The sequence below is a fragment of the Hippopotamus amphibius genome, chromosome 13, assembly GCF_030028045.1.
Source record: "Hippopotamus amphibius kiboko isolate mHipAmp2 chromosome 13, mHipAmp2.hap2, whole genome shotgun sequence".
NCBI lineage: Eukaryota > Metazoa > Chordata > Mammalia > Artiodactyla > Hippopotamidae > Hippopotamus > Hippopotamus amphibius.
In genome coordinates this window covers 81,563,993-81,582,164 of record NC_080198.1, presented here as the reverse complement: position 1 = coordinate 81,582,164, position 18,172 = coordinate 81,563,993, and the positions used below count along the sequence as shown (strand labels likewise).

Sequence of the window (18,172 nt, the reverse complement as noted above, 5' to 3'; positions counted from 1 at the left end):
GTCTTACAAAGCCCTGCTGTCTTAGTAAGAGAGAAATGGGAACTCTGAATAAGGTCAACATTTACTTTTGTCTAGCAATAATCCTCTTAGCTCTCCTTGATGTCAATATTTGTGTCATGAAAGGAAGAAACCACTGTTTGCATCTCTAGAGCTATCATCAAAGGAAGAGCTAAGAGCAACCAAAGCGCATTCTACGGTATTTCTATGGCAGCATGCAACACTTTTAACTCCAGAGACCACAGCTATCATCAATACAATGGTCAACAATGAAATGAGATCATCTCATGTTAGAAACACACTGCTTGACAGCTACCTTAAGAAAAAGAAATGAACTTTTTTCATATCTTAGAAAGCAAAAACAAGAACAAAATCCAAAAGAAAAAAAAATCTATACAGTGAAAGCAAAGTGAGAGAAACAACAAAAACAGTAAAGAATTTAAGAAGGGTTACAAAGAGTCCAGGTATACCAGCGCCGGGGTAGGAATATTTTCTTTGGGGCTGGTTACCACGTTGGCTTTGTTGTTTATCTGTAGGTATGCAGAAAATAGAAACAGAGACGCCTTAAACCCCTTGGTAGCCAATGTCTCTATATGCAGCATGTCTGCATGGAGAAATAGACATGGAAATAAAGAGCCACTGAAGATGAATGTGAAAGACATTGATGACTGACAGGAATGATGATCAATTCTAGTCTCCGATGGTCACACCCAGGTTAGGACCGTGTCTGTGATGATGGGATGACAAAATGGGCTTGGCTGCTTTGGCTGTGCCACCTTAGCAAACAGACAAAGAGCTGCTTCAACGGAGCTCAAATCAAGTTTCAGAGTATGAAATAAATGTCAACGTTTTCATACTCTTCAAGTTGGGTTCTGTTTCCCAGCTTCCAATTGTTCACTGGTATGAATACATTCCTTTTTTCATGTGATTCTTGAGCCTGAAGTCACACATAGACTGTCTTTCTCTGGGGGGCCATCATCATTTTGTTTAGTAGATATCCAGTTAAAAACTTAGATCTTCTCATGAATTGCAGGCTTTATAATAAATATCTTAAAATGATAAGTCTGGGTCTCCTTGAAAAAAATACATCTTCAATTATAAATGGACAAATTGAACTCTTTACTATATTCTGGATGCAAAATGACTTTTTCACAGTTTTTTGAGAGGAAAACACTATGTATTCTGTCAAAGTGTTACTGCTATTGTTGAAGACTATATTTGGTAATACCATTCCCTTGCTTTAATATTATTGGTTCTGACCTTAAAGAAAGATCATCATCACTATGGAAGCCACGTTGTGAAAACAACTCAGAGGGTCAATAAGTACTGTAATGGCCCACAGAGAAGACTCTTTGTTGACAAGTGGCAACTTGAAACTACAATTGAGTTTGGGTACTAAAGAATCAAAGACTGAAAAGTAATAATCAACATTCATTTAAACTCATGCATGACAACTTACATTGTAGTTATCAAACAAATATAAATTAACATTCATTTTTTGCACTATATTATCTATTTTCTTTACACATTATTATCTAAAAAAAGTACATCCCATAATGTTAGTATAAATGTACTTAAGGACTTAACATCCTGCATAAAATAAATGACTACAAAATGAATATTTATAAGCAACTACATCAATTTAATTGTTTGGATTTTCTCCATATTCTTTTCGTTCATGTTTTATACCTATAGATCATATTGAAACTGACACTGAGAGGAAGACAGAAGGTTCAAAAAATTGACTTGGGTATGTAACATTTTGCTTTTCTATTTATTCCTGTTTGTGTGATTATTTGGTATCAGTATTATTTAAATAAGCTATAACACTGTGCTCTGTGACATGCAGGAAAAGAGAGAAAACTTGGTGCCCTTTACTGGAAAACTTGTAAAATATTAAACTATCAATCTACGTTCTGTGCATAGTTTAAAATTTTTCTTTAAATAAAGGTGCACAGAATTTAACATAAAATTTGTGCAACAGCCAAAAAGGGGCAAGAGATAATGGAGTTTATTAAAGAGGGGTCAAAATTCAGTATTCACATTAGTACAGAATATATGAGAAAAGAGGAGGGCTGCACATGCAAATAGTTTCCTATTCAGAAAGAGTGCTAGGGAAGACACAGCTGACTTCTTATCACATGATCGGAAGTATTTGAGATTAAAGCACACGTATATTTAATATACTACATTTAGTTTGTATCAGTGGTTGCAAAGAATGAAAGAGGAATTCACTGAGACATTTTCTGTTTTGAGATATGAGACTTGATTTTACCAATCAGTGGTTGCCAAGAACTGCTTTATTTTAGTGGAAATGTCCCACGTAAATACAATACCTACACACACGTTCACACACAGATCCACAGCACACACAGTGGCATCTCTTCCGAATGAAGGCCATCCTGTCTGGATGAGCCGTCCTTCATCGTCAGGCATGGCAAACATGAGTTAAATGAATATGTGCCTCAACACCACTTATACGTGTGTTTAAATGTACAGCTAAAAACTTCTGTTAAAGATTAGCTTATTGATCTTTTTTATACTGTGGAAAATCTTTTGAAGGTATTTCTAATATTGATTAATTAAAAATAATAGAATTTCTAGGTAAAAGGCTAGGAGGACTGCCTTTAAAAGGGTCAAATGTCAAGTATGGTCTCAAACAAAGCTGTCTTTTAAATGTATCAGAGCTCTGGCACTTTTGTTTGTGAAATGTAGTTATTTTATAGAAGCAGAGTATTTTTATTGAAAAAAATTCAATGAAACCAGATATTTAAATGAGGCACTGAATTATTCTTACAAGGTATGGGCAAGATATTCCTGTTTTTCAGGTGTTGAGTTCATTCAGTTTTAAGGTTAATAAAGATTTTTTCCAAAGGTGTTTAACTAGGATGAATCCTTGTAACATCACTTTAACACTATTTATGAAACTCCATGGTAGATACATTATGGTTTATCTGAACTAAGAATCACTCCTATTTTAGTAATCATGATCACCACTTAAAAATAATTCTATAGTGTTTCTTCACTTTTCACAATAATTATAGACATTAATTAGGTCACGGTTTCTTCTGTTTTAGGAGAAAAATTGCACTTTTTAATAGCATATGGATGATGGTATAAGCTTTTTATATAGTTCAAAAATTCCATTTCAAAGAAAAACAATAGCATTTGAACATGGGCACTGTGTTTTGATAGTTAATTAACATTAACCTGTAATGATCCTATACTTTCTCCACTTACACTAACTTAGGTAAATAAGACTGTTCTATTCGTAAGTGTGAGTTTTCACAGGAGGAGAAATCTGGCAGATAGAGATCCTCACCATCATCTGAACACTCGAACTGGACTTCCTTTTCTGAATTGACCAGTCAAAGAGAAAGGAAAAGAAAAAAAATATGACCGGTTGAATTTTTAAAGTATCAAAGCATGGAGTACAGAATAATTTTGTCTTTAAAGAGGACCTATAAGTTGACTGGAAGAAAAAAGTTCTGGAAATGTTTCTTCTTATATAAGGATAGTAGTGAAAATAAATGTCTCAATAGAAACTGCGAGCTCTGCATCACCAAACGATACAGAAAAACACAGGGGAATAAAACATTTGGGAAATTTAAAATATCACGTTTCCACCAATGTTATACTGGGAAAAAAGCAGACATCGACAGCCATTACTGAACTTCAAACTGAATAAACTAAGCAGATGGAAGAGAATATTACAGGTTGAGAAAAGGACTTAGTCAAAGGTAAATGCCATCCTAATGGGAATCACTACTGCATGGTCACCATAGCTCTGGAAATTCCCAAATCACATACGGACAGGTGGGGAAGAAATGACTGGGCATGAACATAAGAAGAGACAGATGATTTTCTAAGTTATATATTCAAAATGAACTGACCACTTGACTTTGGGTCAAGTTCAAATGTTAGAAAATTAATTAATTCCCAAGAACGCTGAAGTGTTCATGAGGGATGCAGGCATCTGCCATTGGAAGAGAAAGAGGAGTAAAGAAAGAAAACACCGAGGTAATACTCTGGAAAGATAGCAAACATAACACAGGTATCAGGTTAGAGCCAATCAAAGGCAAATTCTTATGAAACAAAAATAGAATCAGTAGAAAATAAGTTGTATTATTTTGTTTAGAAATCCAAGAAAGTCAAAATATTCTGCCGTTATCTCTCTCGGAAAATTTTTCTAATATTTATTCAGAATATTCATGTTACGCCTGTCTCAACACCTTATGATAGAACAGGAACAATTAAGACCTTTATAAAAACTGCCCAAGCAGAGAAATGAAGTCATTTGAATTTTGATTTCCCAGACTCGATGATCTGATTCCCCTCCCCCCCCACACACATTTCCACAGCCTTGAAGAACACAGCATAAGTATTTGGAATAGCACTTGGTTTTCATGGATTTTCAGGTCACCATGACAGTCTGAAGCTGTAGTAAAGCAGAGAGGATTTAGACATTCAGTTTCTATAGTAACTCCATATAAAGTATTATTTTGTCATGATTATTTAATATATAATAAGTAGAAAAAATGCAGCTTTTCTTGGTATAAATATTAATCATTCCTGTAGATTAAATTATTTTATATTTCAACCTGCACCCTTTATCAGGAACTATAAAAAGTACAAGCTGCAATGACTTGGAACTTATATTTAACATTTAAAAATAATCCAGCATCTGGAAGTCAGAAATGAGTTTAGGAGCACCTGTTTAACTTACCTTTACTCCATCTGGTTTCTTCAACAAACTCTTGGCTGCTGCAAAACGAGAGTAAAATCAGTTTAGTGAGTTATCCATAGAAACCCATAGCCAGGCAACAAAACAGGTTATTATTTCCTTCCACCACCTTTACTGATTTATGGCCAACATATGCCAAATTTTCAAGGTCACATTGATGAGCGCGAGCTTACAGGACATTGAAATACAGTATCACTTTTCTTGGTCTTGCCACATCAAATTTAGAACTAAATTCTTATTTAGTTCATTGAATATTAATTGGACACTTTGCCAGTTATATTATTGGACTTTATTTCACTGTTGGTTGCGAAAAGGATACTGGAACTTTAACTGGACTATGCTTTTGTAATCCAGAAAGTTGATTTCAAGTCTTTAGACATCAGCTCACAGATTGTATTACATGTTCATTCACACCAAAAGTATGGCCACCATGTCAGTTCTGCCACTTAAGTCCCTCTTCCTAGATGTTTAAAACTCATTTGTGAAAATTTGCTCTGGCTAAATAACATTCTTTTTAATATATATATTTGAAATCAGATCATTTCATTTTTACAAAAAATATTAATAACTTAATATGAAATGGTATATTATTGATCTAGAGCAAATTCTTTAAATGCTTAGTGTATGATCTTTAAAAAAAGTATTATGTATTTTTTAAACTTCAAAATCACAATACAAAGGCTTCATAAACAAAAGCCTTTTACATTGAAAAATTAAAAATCATAAAATCTGAGGAGAGAGAGAAAACAAAATGAAATCTTCAACTAAATCAGAGAACTCCTAAAGTACATGGTCTTATACGAAACTACTTTTTTGGAGGGAGCTTTTAGCATTCCTTTTGTTACTGGACTCCTTGAATACATTAAAAAGTGAAGTGAAAAATATACTTTATGAATGGGTACATACACAGTGAACAGATTATGTAACTGTCAATGACAATTAGTAGATCAAGTGTAGAACATTCACAAATAAGTAGCACAAAGTACAGACCTATGCTTCGATTTAATATTACTTTTATATATAGTTATTTAAGTATATCAGAATAGAATTTGGTATCTGAAATAGAAATACCTAGCTATCATAGAACTGCATGAACATGTAATTTCCTGACATCCGTTTGATTTGGGCCATTATTTTGATATCACTTTGATACAATTTTAAATTTATTTAAAAGATACAAAGATGTTAATTTTGTTTAGCCTTTAGCAACAAAGCTATTAATTTATTATTAATCAGACTGTAAGAAATAGTAGCCTTAGCTGTAATACTGTGTGCCTGGAGCTAAAAAGCAATATTAAGTAAATCCTGTGGCAGTTAATAGGTTAGAAAGCAAACTCAGAATAATTGGAATTGCAATAGCAAGCAAAGAGAAGACAATGATTCAGGGTAAGCAGGGATTTGGCCTGGGAGATGCAGAAATGTCCCTTTTGGTTACTATTCACCTTACCTCACAAGAAATACATTCCACATAAAGGGAGAAAAGAAAAAATAAAAACAACTTTATAACCATATACTCATGGACAAATTACTTTAAAGAGCATGTTTGGCAATGAAACAGAATGAATACTCAAAACTAAAACGCAATATCAACTACAAGATGTAACTGAGTAATGTTATATCAGTTGGTTTTGAAGTGATGGATAAAAAAAAGTTTGCTTTTCATGCTAAGACATTCAGAAACAATATCAAATCCATATATTAGTCATGAGTTTTTAGTTTACATGATGATGAAAAGGAAAATGTGAGGTAAACAAAAAGCTTCTATACATGGGTACATATATTAATAAAGGCCCAATTTATGCCTAAGCGTGTATTTAAGACTTTTAACAAAATATACAATCTTAATTCTGGAGATTTTTTTTTTTCAAGTTAGTTTATCATTAACAATATATACCATATAAATCATCCTACTTTTTAGTGATTCACTAACGATTGGGCCACAGTGAATATTAATTTATTTGAATATAGCATCTACTAGTTAATATTTAATGAGATGATATTGAACTCACCCATATAAATGTCAACTATATTAATCAACTGTTCATAAAACAGGTAACTCGACAAAGGTAGTAACAAGGTTTTACTACACCAAACAAACTGGACACAATATACACCACTGACTAACACAGTCCCTCAATTTGTAGCATTACTCATTGTATTATTTGTATTATTATCATTGTTGCTGTTTAGCAGATCAGCAGGAGCCTTTGGAAAGCCTTCTATGAATTCACATTATATACAATGGGGGATAAAAGGTGACCATTTAATAAAACGGTAAACAGTAACTAGGAATTGGCTGAGAAGTTTGGATACACGATGATGAAATGAATCATCAGCTGGCATCACTACAATACTCAGAGGCGACGTATGCAGCAGGAATAAAGAACTGAAGACACAGCTGTGTAACTTGATGCTGCAGATTGCTCATATAAACAAGTAAGCAAAGTAAAATGGTAGTGGTTTTGGTATAATCATCTGACAATCTTTCCAAGTCTGAACAGCCAAACAGAAAGTTTTACCAACGCAGCTGTCTCACTGCTTCAGTCCCTCTCCATGCCCAAGACTGATTAGCTTTTACCAGAACTTTATTTTTGGAAACCTGATTCTTGGAGGTAACCTATCAAAGAAGGGAGCTCCAAAACTCAATTTCTGGAAAGAGTATATACTTATTGTTGTCTTTGGAGAGTCACGCCTATAATATAGAAATAGTTTAGCTTCTTTTAGCCCATTATTTAAACAAACTTATTTTTACCCAGAAATCATTTCAAGGAACGTTTATTACTGTGGGGTAGGTTCTCTGTAAATTCTTGAGTTCAGATACCTTTGGAAGTTGTAATCATTTTTATAGCATGCCAAGATACTACAGTACTGTACTTTCAAAAGAACTTAGGCCTAAGGGAACTGGGTTCCTCAATAATGGTCTTCTTCTAAAAATCTTGCTTATTGGGATTCCCTGAGAGAATGAGACAAAACAAGAAACTATTCATAGTTATTACTTTAAGAGATATCAGTTAACTCTACGTTAAAAATGCTGAGCTTCAAGTTGGGGGAGAACATAGTTCCAAACTGTGTGCACCCCAGCAGGGATGACAGACGGATTTCAAGTCCTGCTCCAGCGCGGACTAGAGGCAGGGCCATCTGGGTGCCCGTGAAGAGCGTGGTCACAGGCCTGATGCCTCTGTGAGACAGCACCCAGGTCACATCCTCACGGCAGCCTCGGGTGTGGAAGGAATCCATGCCACACATTTGTCATTTCCGAACAACAGCGTTTTTCTAATTATTAAAAAATTTGCATTCCAAAAAAGACACTGGAGAGGAGAGAAGAGGAGAAAGAGCAGAGTTCTTCACACGTGTACCTGAAAAATTCCTTGTGGCCAGCATAGTTGTCAAGATGGCACCCTGCCAGAGCGATAAGAAGACAAAATTAATGCTGCCTCTGCAAATTGCTGACCTCACAAATAAGCAGTTTTTGATAACAAATATTCTCCTAGCCTTACTTTCAGTCAGGGGATTTTTGTCTGTTTTGGGGTTTTGGTTTCCTGAGAGTAACAGGCCCATGTTTCTCATAAAGGTTTCTCACCCAGCCTTGTGGGTGCGGCCAGATTCTGATTATTAATTTGCACAGCTGTTTTCCACTGAAGGGAGGGACCCCCGCACGCACAGCCAGTGATCCTAGCTCTTCATCGTAGCTTTAACGCCAGTGTATATTCCATTTCCCCAAGACCCAGAAGAAGAAGAGTATTGAGGCTTACACATTTAGAAGCCTTTGCTAATAGTTCCGTTCCTTATACAGAATCTCACTGCTCCCTCTGCCAAATCTCCCTCCTCACAAAAATGTAAAATTTCTTACCTTTAGTTTTCTTCTAGCATTGAATTTCTTCAAGCAGTCTACAGTCTCCTGTCTGTGCATCATAGAAGCAACAGTAGAACGTTGCTGGAAGAGGGGAAAAATAAACTTGATTGAGGACCTTTACAAGATATTAAGCATAATAGTATCCTTAACTTCATTAAATTTGTATTAATGGTGACCACATCCACCTGACGAACTTGTATGTATTCAATTGCAAGAGTTTCCTAATAATGAATGACTGATTTTTGCCAAGACTATCTGTAAAAGAAATTTTAAAGGAGAAGGTATTTTTCATGTTAGCTCCTGAGGTCTTTGGAGAACTGTCACTTACACAGATCCACGGGTGTTTCAGTGCCTCCGAGGCTGTGATACGCTTGGCAGGGTTGATAGTAAGCATTTTATTGATGAGGTCTTTGGCTTCAGGAGTCACTGTGTCCCACTCTGGTGATGGAAACTTTAAAAATATAAGTTTATAAAGAGTTTAAAAAATAGATACACTCAGTGGAACAGGGAAGAGCCAAATATACTAATAATTTCCTTAAGCAGTGAATTTCTTGTATAAGTTAAATTGTATCTACACATAGATAAATTGAAGTGGATGTATATATTCCCCCTCTATGTATATATCTATATATTAAGATATTGCATGTAACTGATAACGGGCAAACACGTACAGTAAATTGCCATGTTATAACTAGTGATACATTTATAAATCTGGAAAAATAAACTCAATCTTCTAGTCCTCTCAAAGTATCTTTGCTTTGATATGAAAATTCAAGTTTTTGCACTCTTTCTCATAATTATTTATGAAATTTGGCAAGTATCAATAAAGCTGAGAAGCTGTCGTCATGCTACTATGGCAAGGTTCAAAATGGTGTTACATACTTGCATAGCTCATAACAGTAATAGCGGAGATAATAAAACAGCTTCAATTCGTGTTCCAAAACTGACTTTTAATTGTCGCTATTTGGAGTGCAGCAGTGAGAAGAAATTTGAGACTACAAGAGCCTCAGCAAGATTTCATTTTAACACTTCAGAAAGGTTAATCTACTTAATTATAAATTTCACCAAAAGAAAGTTCATGAAAGTAACCAACTCTCATAACTTCTATTAGTAATCCATTTGTATAGTAATAATATGATAAAGAGATTTATTCTAAATTTCTGTGTGTAAGTTTTTGTTGATAATTATGTAACCTCACTTTCACTTAATAAGCATATTTAGTAGGAATAATATTCTTGATGGGTTAAGAAAAACATATATCACATTAGTTTCTAAATAAATAAAATATCAGGTTCTTTTTTTCAATTCATGAATTTTTATAGATAATTTTGAGAAAAAAAGCCATTGTCACTGTGGCCTAATGGACTTGTTAGTTCACTTTTAATAGTCATAAAATGGGCAGTTTGTGATCCACTGGCAAAATAAACCATAAGAAAAATGATATTGACTCTTTAATATTTGCAAATTTTTGCCAGCTTAAGAACTGTCATTTTAATTCCAGAAGTTTATTTTGGGCAGTTGTAAAAACTTGCTAATGATCAGGAATTATTGAAGAAACACTCAACCTTGCCTCTTTATGATGTGCAGATCTTCTGATAGCAAATGAGGGGCTAAGTTCAACCCAGATAAAAGTGGGCCCGTTTCTTATTTTTTTAACTTTCACAAAGGGATTCCTTCACATTCACCAAATAGTGTACTGCAGAGCTGTGTCTTCCTAGAGAGATGACTAGTAAAGATGGTGAATGTGCTAGCTTGGCCAGGTAAATCACAATTTGGTTTAATTATTATTAGTCTGGCTAGAATGGAATATTTCAAAATTATAAGATTTTAAATACCTGTGATACACACATCCATCTAAATTTTACATTTAGTTAGAAATGCACTGGGCAGTTCATGAGACCTGATACCATATAACCTAGACTTCCCATAACTTTCCTCACTACCAGGTGGAGCTTTTAACTTGTACACAGAGTGGGGACGCAACATTGCCTACCACTTAGCCCATTTAATAACATAGGAAAAGCATCTCCAGACCTTGCAAACTGACTTCCAGAGGGCTGTGTGAGGTAAAACCAGAGGAGGTGGTAAATCATATTTACAGGCATATTTATCAGAGGAGAGAAAATTATACCAAAGAGCACAAAATTAAGCCCTAAAGACACACTAGATAAGGTCTTACTCTTCAGATACAGAACTTAATTCATATGCCTACTTTCAAATATTCTAACTGTAAATGAAATGTCTTGGAATTGTGCTTTTCAAATATTTTTCAATTGTGAAACCCATTCTTCAAATGAAAGCTTTCACAGAAGCCCACTGGGTAAGTAAAACAAAAACAGTCAAAATTGACATAAACAATGTTCTATTTGATGCATGGATGAATCACTGCAAACTATTGTTTGGTATATAATTATGAGATAAGCATTTGAAGATATAATTCAGCTAAACAGCTAGTAATCATTTCTAAAGCAAAAATCTTTTACATTTTTTTATGTTTTAAAATGCACTAAGATCCACATGCTTTGATAAGCAAGGTCCTTCCTTAGAGACTTCAAACTGTTTTCCTTTCAACCTTAGGAGATATTGAGCTAAAAGGAAATAGAAACTGGATATAGATGCTGCATTTCTTATTCTTTATCTCCCTTTCCCTAAGAGAGGGGAAAATAAAAAGGGACATTATTGAGAATTATGGTTGAAATAGCAACGAAAAAATCTGGTCTTGGTCGATAAACAAAAAACAAACCCTCATCTAAAGCTATCTGAACATTTATTACATACATCGTAAGCTCCAGCCTTGATCTGCTGGTAGAGTCTGTGTTGGTCTTCATCCCAGAAGGGTGGATATCCAACCAGCAGAATGTAGAGAATGACTCCTGGAGGGAATGAGCATATTAACATAACGTTTAAGCCACAGACAATAAGTTAGTAAGTTAAGTGTGGCAGACCCACAAGCCACATCCATTCAAAGGGGGGAAACTGGATTGTTGTTACACTTCAGACAGACATGTTATGATCTACTCGCAAGTGTTCTGTGGAGGGTGAATACTGCTCCTCCTATGCTCAAGAGCTCTGATAAAGCGACAGTCCAGTGCACATACCAAAAAACTGTAGAGATGCACACAGGGCAGCAACTAAAGGTGAAGCTTGCCTGCCATTGTGAGTGATGCATTTGGCCTCCCTGAATCCTGCCTATATATGATCTCCCTGCGCTCTTATCTATTTAGATACCATGTGATTATAGTCACTTTGTAGGTTGACATTTAAAAACATGACATTTATTTCCTCTTAGTCATTTTGCTGCTAATTAGGACATTTTGTGGAATAATGGTGCCCTGGTTACAGATTCATGCTCTAAATAGCCAGGGTGCTTGGGAGTGTGGATAACATATAAGGAGATAAAAATCCTTTTCTCTTTAATGATCTTAGTCTTCAAAAACAGAGTTTTTCAGTAAAACAACTAAACCAGGGATACTACAGAAGAGTACACATTATGAAGAGGGAAAAGTAAGAGGAGAGTGAAAATGTACACAAAATTCAAAGAATTAAGTACTCAGCTTTAATACAATTTGAGATCTTTTTCATAAACACCAATATGTAATTATTCACAAATTAATTTAATCAATACGATTTAACTTTTGAATTAAAAAAAATTCTTGCATATGCTAGTTGTTGACTTTCCTTGAAATCGTATCTGGGGTCTAAATGTCTCCTAGGACTGTCCTCTTTATCATTATATGTTACTTCCTCTACTTTTGAAATACTTTATTACCCTGCTCAAGGTCTTTACTTTCTTTTCTAGCCCATTGTCCTGGAGGAAGGTCTGCCATTGCTCTGACATCTCCTGCTTGTATTTCTCTTGCTGAGCCCCCTTAACTGGGGAAGCCTGGGAGAGGTGGTAAGATGGGTGCTACAATTGCCTGAAGTGCCTGAGTCTCCTTTCTTCCCTTTCCAAAGCTGGTCTCTTCCTCACCTTTACTCTGTTAGGGACACCTAGCCCTACTCCTGTCCATCAGACCTGACATCTTTATACGATAAACACTGTTGCAGCTAAAATGGCTTTAAACAAGGGTTTATTCACCCTAGACTTTTCTAACCTGCTTCAGGAAGACCCAGTTCAAAAGCCGATAACTACCAAAATAAAGCATTTTAAACAACATTCTAAAATAAAAACCCAACAAGGCTTTAAAATCAAGATTGAAAGTTACTTCACCACAGTGGAGTTTAAAAAAAAAAAAAAGGCAATGCAGAAAATCACAATATATTGGTACCTCACCTTCACAACATAAAAATATTTTTTCCATCTTTCACTACATTACAGACTTAATATGCATTCATTTAAATTTATTTTCATATTTTTACTATCTGATGTAACAGATGCATCTAATGGTGATGATGATGATGTGTCTGTCTGTGTTCCCAGGATGCAAGGAGAAAAGAGGATGTACCTAAGTAGTTCTAACCCCCTGCTATGGTTTAGGGGTGAAGAAGAAAATCAGCTTTCCAATGGATATAGTCTATAGTAATTTTTAATTAGATATTTTTCTAATAAACACCTGGAGTTATAAAATTATAAAACAGACTCACAACTGTGACATTTAGCCTCCTGGACCTAGGCCTGTCTGCTTCTGAGGCTTTGTTCTTGTGCATTAGGTCTACTGGTTGATACTTGGTATGGTACTACTCTGGGAAGGAAAGGCTCACAGACAATTCATTCCCTAAGAATCAGCAGCCACTACGTAGATAAATGCTCATGATTTAATTGTTTGACTGAAGGATTTTTACAAAAAAATGTACTTTTAATAAAATAATATCATAAGGATAGTAGATTTAAAAATACTTTCACGCTGGAAGATTTAAAGAAGAGCTACACAGACATTATTGAACAGACTGATGTAAAACTGTCGATGCCTATTTAAATAAACATTGTTTTGTAAGCTTACTTTGCCTTGCTCATTAGACTAGATTCTGAGGCGTTCCTGGGTTATGTGCTTTTTTGAGGATCTGTTTTCTGAAAGTACAGAATGATGAGAGTTGTGGCATACTAATAAGGATAATATTAGCAAGTTTTATTGTAGATAACACTTGTTGAGCACTTACCTGTGCTTTAGTGCATTACCTCATTTAATCTCTATACAATACTATGAGGTAGATGTTATTGTTCCCATTTTACAGATGAGAAAACAGAAGCTCAGAGCTTAAGTGACTTAACTGAGTCACAAGCAGCCTTGACAAAGTCATGTCTTAAACATTCCCTGCAGTCACTTTTTATTTATGAACTTCCACGAGAATGATCATTTTTAAGTTTTAAATTGTTTGTGTTGTCTAATTGAGAGGCCTTGACTTTCACTAGGAAGGCTTCAATTTGGTCCTGCCTTAAATATTCCCTACAGCCACTTTTTCCTTTAGCTATGCTAAAGTTTTTGTTGTCTATTTGAGAGTTCTTGCCTCACTAACAAAAATCCAATTTACATTTTCCTCATAATTCTAATATTTTACCTTTTTCTTCTAGGTAAGAGAAAAAAAGATGGCACTAAGACATATATAACTAAGGCACTAACATCTTTAAAAGCCAATCAAAGAGTCCTCATTTTCTTTGCAAGAACACTTCAGGGGTGATACGACCTCCAAAGGCCAGATGTCTCTCCTGATGTTAGCAGCCCTTCATGATCACTGTCTAGATATTTCATTAGGGGTTGCAAAATAATAATGATATTCTAATTCTCTAACATTCTTTCTTAGTCTAAGAATAACATTTCAATCAGCTGTTTGGTTAGCCTGAGATACAGTTCATAGAGGAAAGATAGGGTAATTAATTTTTTCCTTCTTTATTAATCACTTTTCAAAATAATACATTAGTTCCCCAGCATCCTCCAAAGGCTAGGATTTCTGATGCATTTTGACCATTATTATGAATGCATGGATTTAAACTTATTTGACGTTTCAATCCATTACTGTTATTTTTCTTATTTATCCTCTAGATATCCTCTTTTCAAGCAGCAGAAAACTCTTCAGGTTGGCTCTTGAGTCCTGTTAATACAAACTCTGTGGCCTTTAACAGTTTCCATTCTCTCTGGTTTCACCAGATGCTCCTGGATCATCTGGTAATTTTTCTAATCCAGACTTGGAATCAGCCACTTCTATAAGGAATCCTGATTTCTTATAGTGGCGAACAGCATATAGAGACCAAGACTGAGTCCTCTGAGGAGTGCTCTGTGGGAACTACAGATTTCTTCAACAAATAAATTGAGAAAGGAGGAAAAAGGAGTGAGAAGAGGGGGAGGGGAGGAACAGAACTTACAAATTAAAAGAGACTTAAGGGACTTCCCTTGTGGTGCAGTGGTTAAGAATCTGCCTGTCAATGCAGGGGACACAGGTTTGATTCCTGGGCTGGGAAGATCCCATATGCCACGGAGCAACTAAGCCTGTGTGTCACAACCACTGAGCCTGCATTCCAGGGCCCGTGTGCTACAACTACTGAGCCTGTGTGTTGCAACTACTGAAGCCTGCATGCCTAGAGCCCGTGCTCCGCAGCAAGAGAAGCCACTGCACTGAGAAGCCTGCGCACTGCAACAAAGAGTAGCTCCCACTCGCCACAACTAGAGAAAGCCCACGCACAGCAATGAAGACCCAAACGCAGCCCCCCAAAAAAGAGACTTAAGAGACCAAACTGCTAACAAAATTATGAGATAAAAGAGCAAAGAGCAAAATTACTAGATATTTGATGATTTTAAGCAATTATTATTATATGCCATTTAAAAATATTTCTATTATTGGATTTGACTTAAATAATCTTGAGGTGGAGGAATGAGTAGGGTGGTAAGATTAGCCATCAGTTCATTATACACTATTATTCTCTCTACTTTTTGTACAGAGAATTTTCCCTAACAAATTTTCCATAAAAAGTTTAAAAAACTATTTTGATATGGTCCGCTTCATATAACATTAAAAAAATGGAAGCTAAAACTAGTTCTCATTATCTTATGTACACATTTGTGCTTGGGAAATCCTAGAGATGTTTGATTAATAAGAGTTGAGAAGCACTGATTACTGATTAGGTAGAAAGACTACATTATCAAGAACATTCAAAACTGATTTTTTTTTAAATTTATTTATTATTTTTGGGGGGGGTACACCAAGTTCAAAAACTGATTTTTAATAAAAGCTAGAGTTAGAAAAATGATTACACCTATAATCACATTAATGATTAAAACATTCTAAAGGCTATTCTTATGAAAAAAGAGGTGAAGAAGCAATGCTGAGAAACTCTTGACAAGTCAGTGGGAAAGTAATGGAGCAATCTAACACGGCATCCACTTCACCTTCTCAAAATAAAGGGCATACCATGAGCTTGCATGCAAAATGCAGGTGGAGTCTGGAAATTAACTAGTGAGGGTTAAGTATGGCTCCCTTTTATCCCTTATGCAAAACAAAAAACAAAAAACAAACAAACAAACAAAATCACAATTCAAATAGGGAAGGTGTTCAACTAACACTCTGGGACCTAGAGGGCCAATGATGGGTAGAACAAGGATCTAAAAGATCAAGGCCAGCAAGTTAGAAAATTATTTCTCAGATGATGAAAGCTATTTACACCAAGTGGTAGGGGTGGCAAACTGACAGGCTTTCTGGCACCAGGCTGAGGTGAGTGCAGGTGCCTGCTGGGCATGAGGTAGGCAGGCAACAGGGGAAAGCATGTGTCCATTTGTCTGACACGTAGAGCCGCCATATAAGAACAAAGGCATTTCGTTATTAGTTCTTTCAATTACTTTAGAGAAGACAGAAACTGATAGTTTCCAAAGAAATCTCCTGATAATAAATTATAAATATAAATGTTAATGCCCCCCAAAATAAAAGGTCCAACTTTCTGGCCAAGATATCTGTAGACAACCTGTTTGCAACTTCTGCTCTACTACGTAACAATCCTAAAATTTGCTGCCGTAAAGGAATCTGCAACTTGCTGAGTTACGCTGCCCAATGTTGGTGTGCACCAAAGTCACCTAACAAGCTTGTGAAAATGCACATTCCTGGATTTCATCACGCAGAATCTTATTCAATGGTTTGTGGGTGGGTCCCAGAAAAGTTGTATTTTTGGTAAGTACTCAGGTAGGTCACTTTGAAGCATGTGGTCTGTGATCCACAGTTTGAAAAATACCAAGTCAGGGAAACCATCAATACTATATCTAGAGAAATGTGTGAAAGTATGTAAGTTCAGAATAAGAGGATATTGGTAGAGACTGACTGGAAGTAAAGCTCCATGGGTTGAAGACTGACGAAGACATGGGTCATAAGCGATGAAGGCAGAGAGCCTTCTAAATGTGAGGCACACCTGGGATGGTCCAGTGTAAATGCCACAGAACTGGCGAGAGCAACAAATTGTCCACTGGGCTTGAGATTTCAAAATGGTAAATATTTTCTTAAAAAGTGCTTGATGCTGACTTATTCCAGCTGAAATATGAAAAGCCTAAGGCTCAGAAAGCACACAATTGCTGGACCTAAACTGGCCATGAAAGAAAAGAAGAAATATATTCTATAATATTTCAAAAGTCTGTCAAAAGTTACAGTACATTCTGTGACAGCCACTCATTTATTATCACTCATAACTGTTCTGATATCTAATTCAGGTAAGAGAAGTAGCAAGACAAAGGGGTGTGTGTGTGTGTATGTGTGTGCACGTGTGTACATCTGTGTGCCCAGTATGTTTACAGACTTACATTTATTATTATTTTTTTAATTTTATTTATTTATTTATTATTTTTTGGGGGGTACACCAAGTTCAATCATCTGTTTTTATACACATATCCCCGTATTCCCTCCCTCCCTCGACCCCCCCCCACCCTCCCTCGAGTCCCCCCCACCCTCCCCATCCCAGTCTTCTAAGGCATCTTCCATCCTCGAGTTGAACTCCCTTTGTTATACAACAACTTCCCACTGGCTATCTGTTTTACAGTTGGTAGTATATATATGTCTGTGCTACTCTCTCGCTTTGTCTCAGCTTCGCCTTCACCCCCCGCCCCCTCCCAAACCTCGAGTTCTTCAGTCCATTTTCTGCATCTGCGTCCTTGTTCTTGTCACTGAGTTCATCAGTACCATTTTTAGATTCCGTATATGTGAGTTAGCATACAATATTTGTCTCTTTCTGACTTACACATTTATTATTTTTTAAAGCCAAGATGTAGAAGGAAGTTCAGTTAAAAGCTAGGGATTCAGTGACATCTATAAACATTTGTTCATCCTGTTAGGGAATTGTGAAAATAGTTATATTTGCAAGAAAACTATCAAAATCAATTTACTGGTGTTAATGGCAGAACACAGGGCAATGTTCTTGCTTCATTAATGTCTATAATTTACTTTCTAGTAATGGACTAGTACCTTTCATAGACCAGGTACAAGTCAGAGTATATTCTGTGTGAGATCACAAAAGCAAAGTAATGGTGGTATTTGAAATTTCCTATGTACAGATTATTGCTTGTTTCTAATAAAAATAATGCACAGATTTCTTTAAGCCATGATACCAATGCTGTGCTTCACTCTGTTCTGTGTCAACTGCCCAAAGACAGCTGTAGTGAGTGCTCACAGTT

The 18,172-nt window shown here is 35.7% G+C and overlaps 1 protein-coding gene across 8 annotated transcripts in view; it reads right to left on the bottom strand.

Moving 5' to 3' along the window:
• CAMK2D (calcium/calmodulin dependent protein kinase II delta) overlaps positions 1-18,172 on the bottom strand; it is a 284,123-nt gene that overhangs the window by 38,080 nt on the left and 227,871 nt on the right. For 3 of the 8 annotated variants that reach the window (XM_057705218.1, XM_057705221.1, XM_057705223.1), the window contains exons 9-13: positions 11,373-11,467; positions 8,923-9,045; positions 8,592-8,675; positions 8,098-8,140; positions 4,724-4,761 (exon numbers count right to left, since the gene is read on the bottom strand). In XM_057705218.1, coding sequence (XP_057561201.1) covers positions 4,724-4,761; positions 8,098-8,140; positions 8,592-8,675; positions 8,923-9,045; positions 11,373-11,467 — 383 coding nt within the window. Of the gene's footprint in view, positions 1-467; positions 528-4,723; positions 4,762-8,097; positions 8,141-8,591; positions 8,676-8,922; positions 9,046-11,372; positions 11,468-18,172 lie in introns of all 8 variants that reach the window. The other 5 variants (XM_057705215.1, XM_057705220.1, XM_057705222.1 and 2 more) reach the window with 3 other exon arrangements.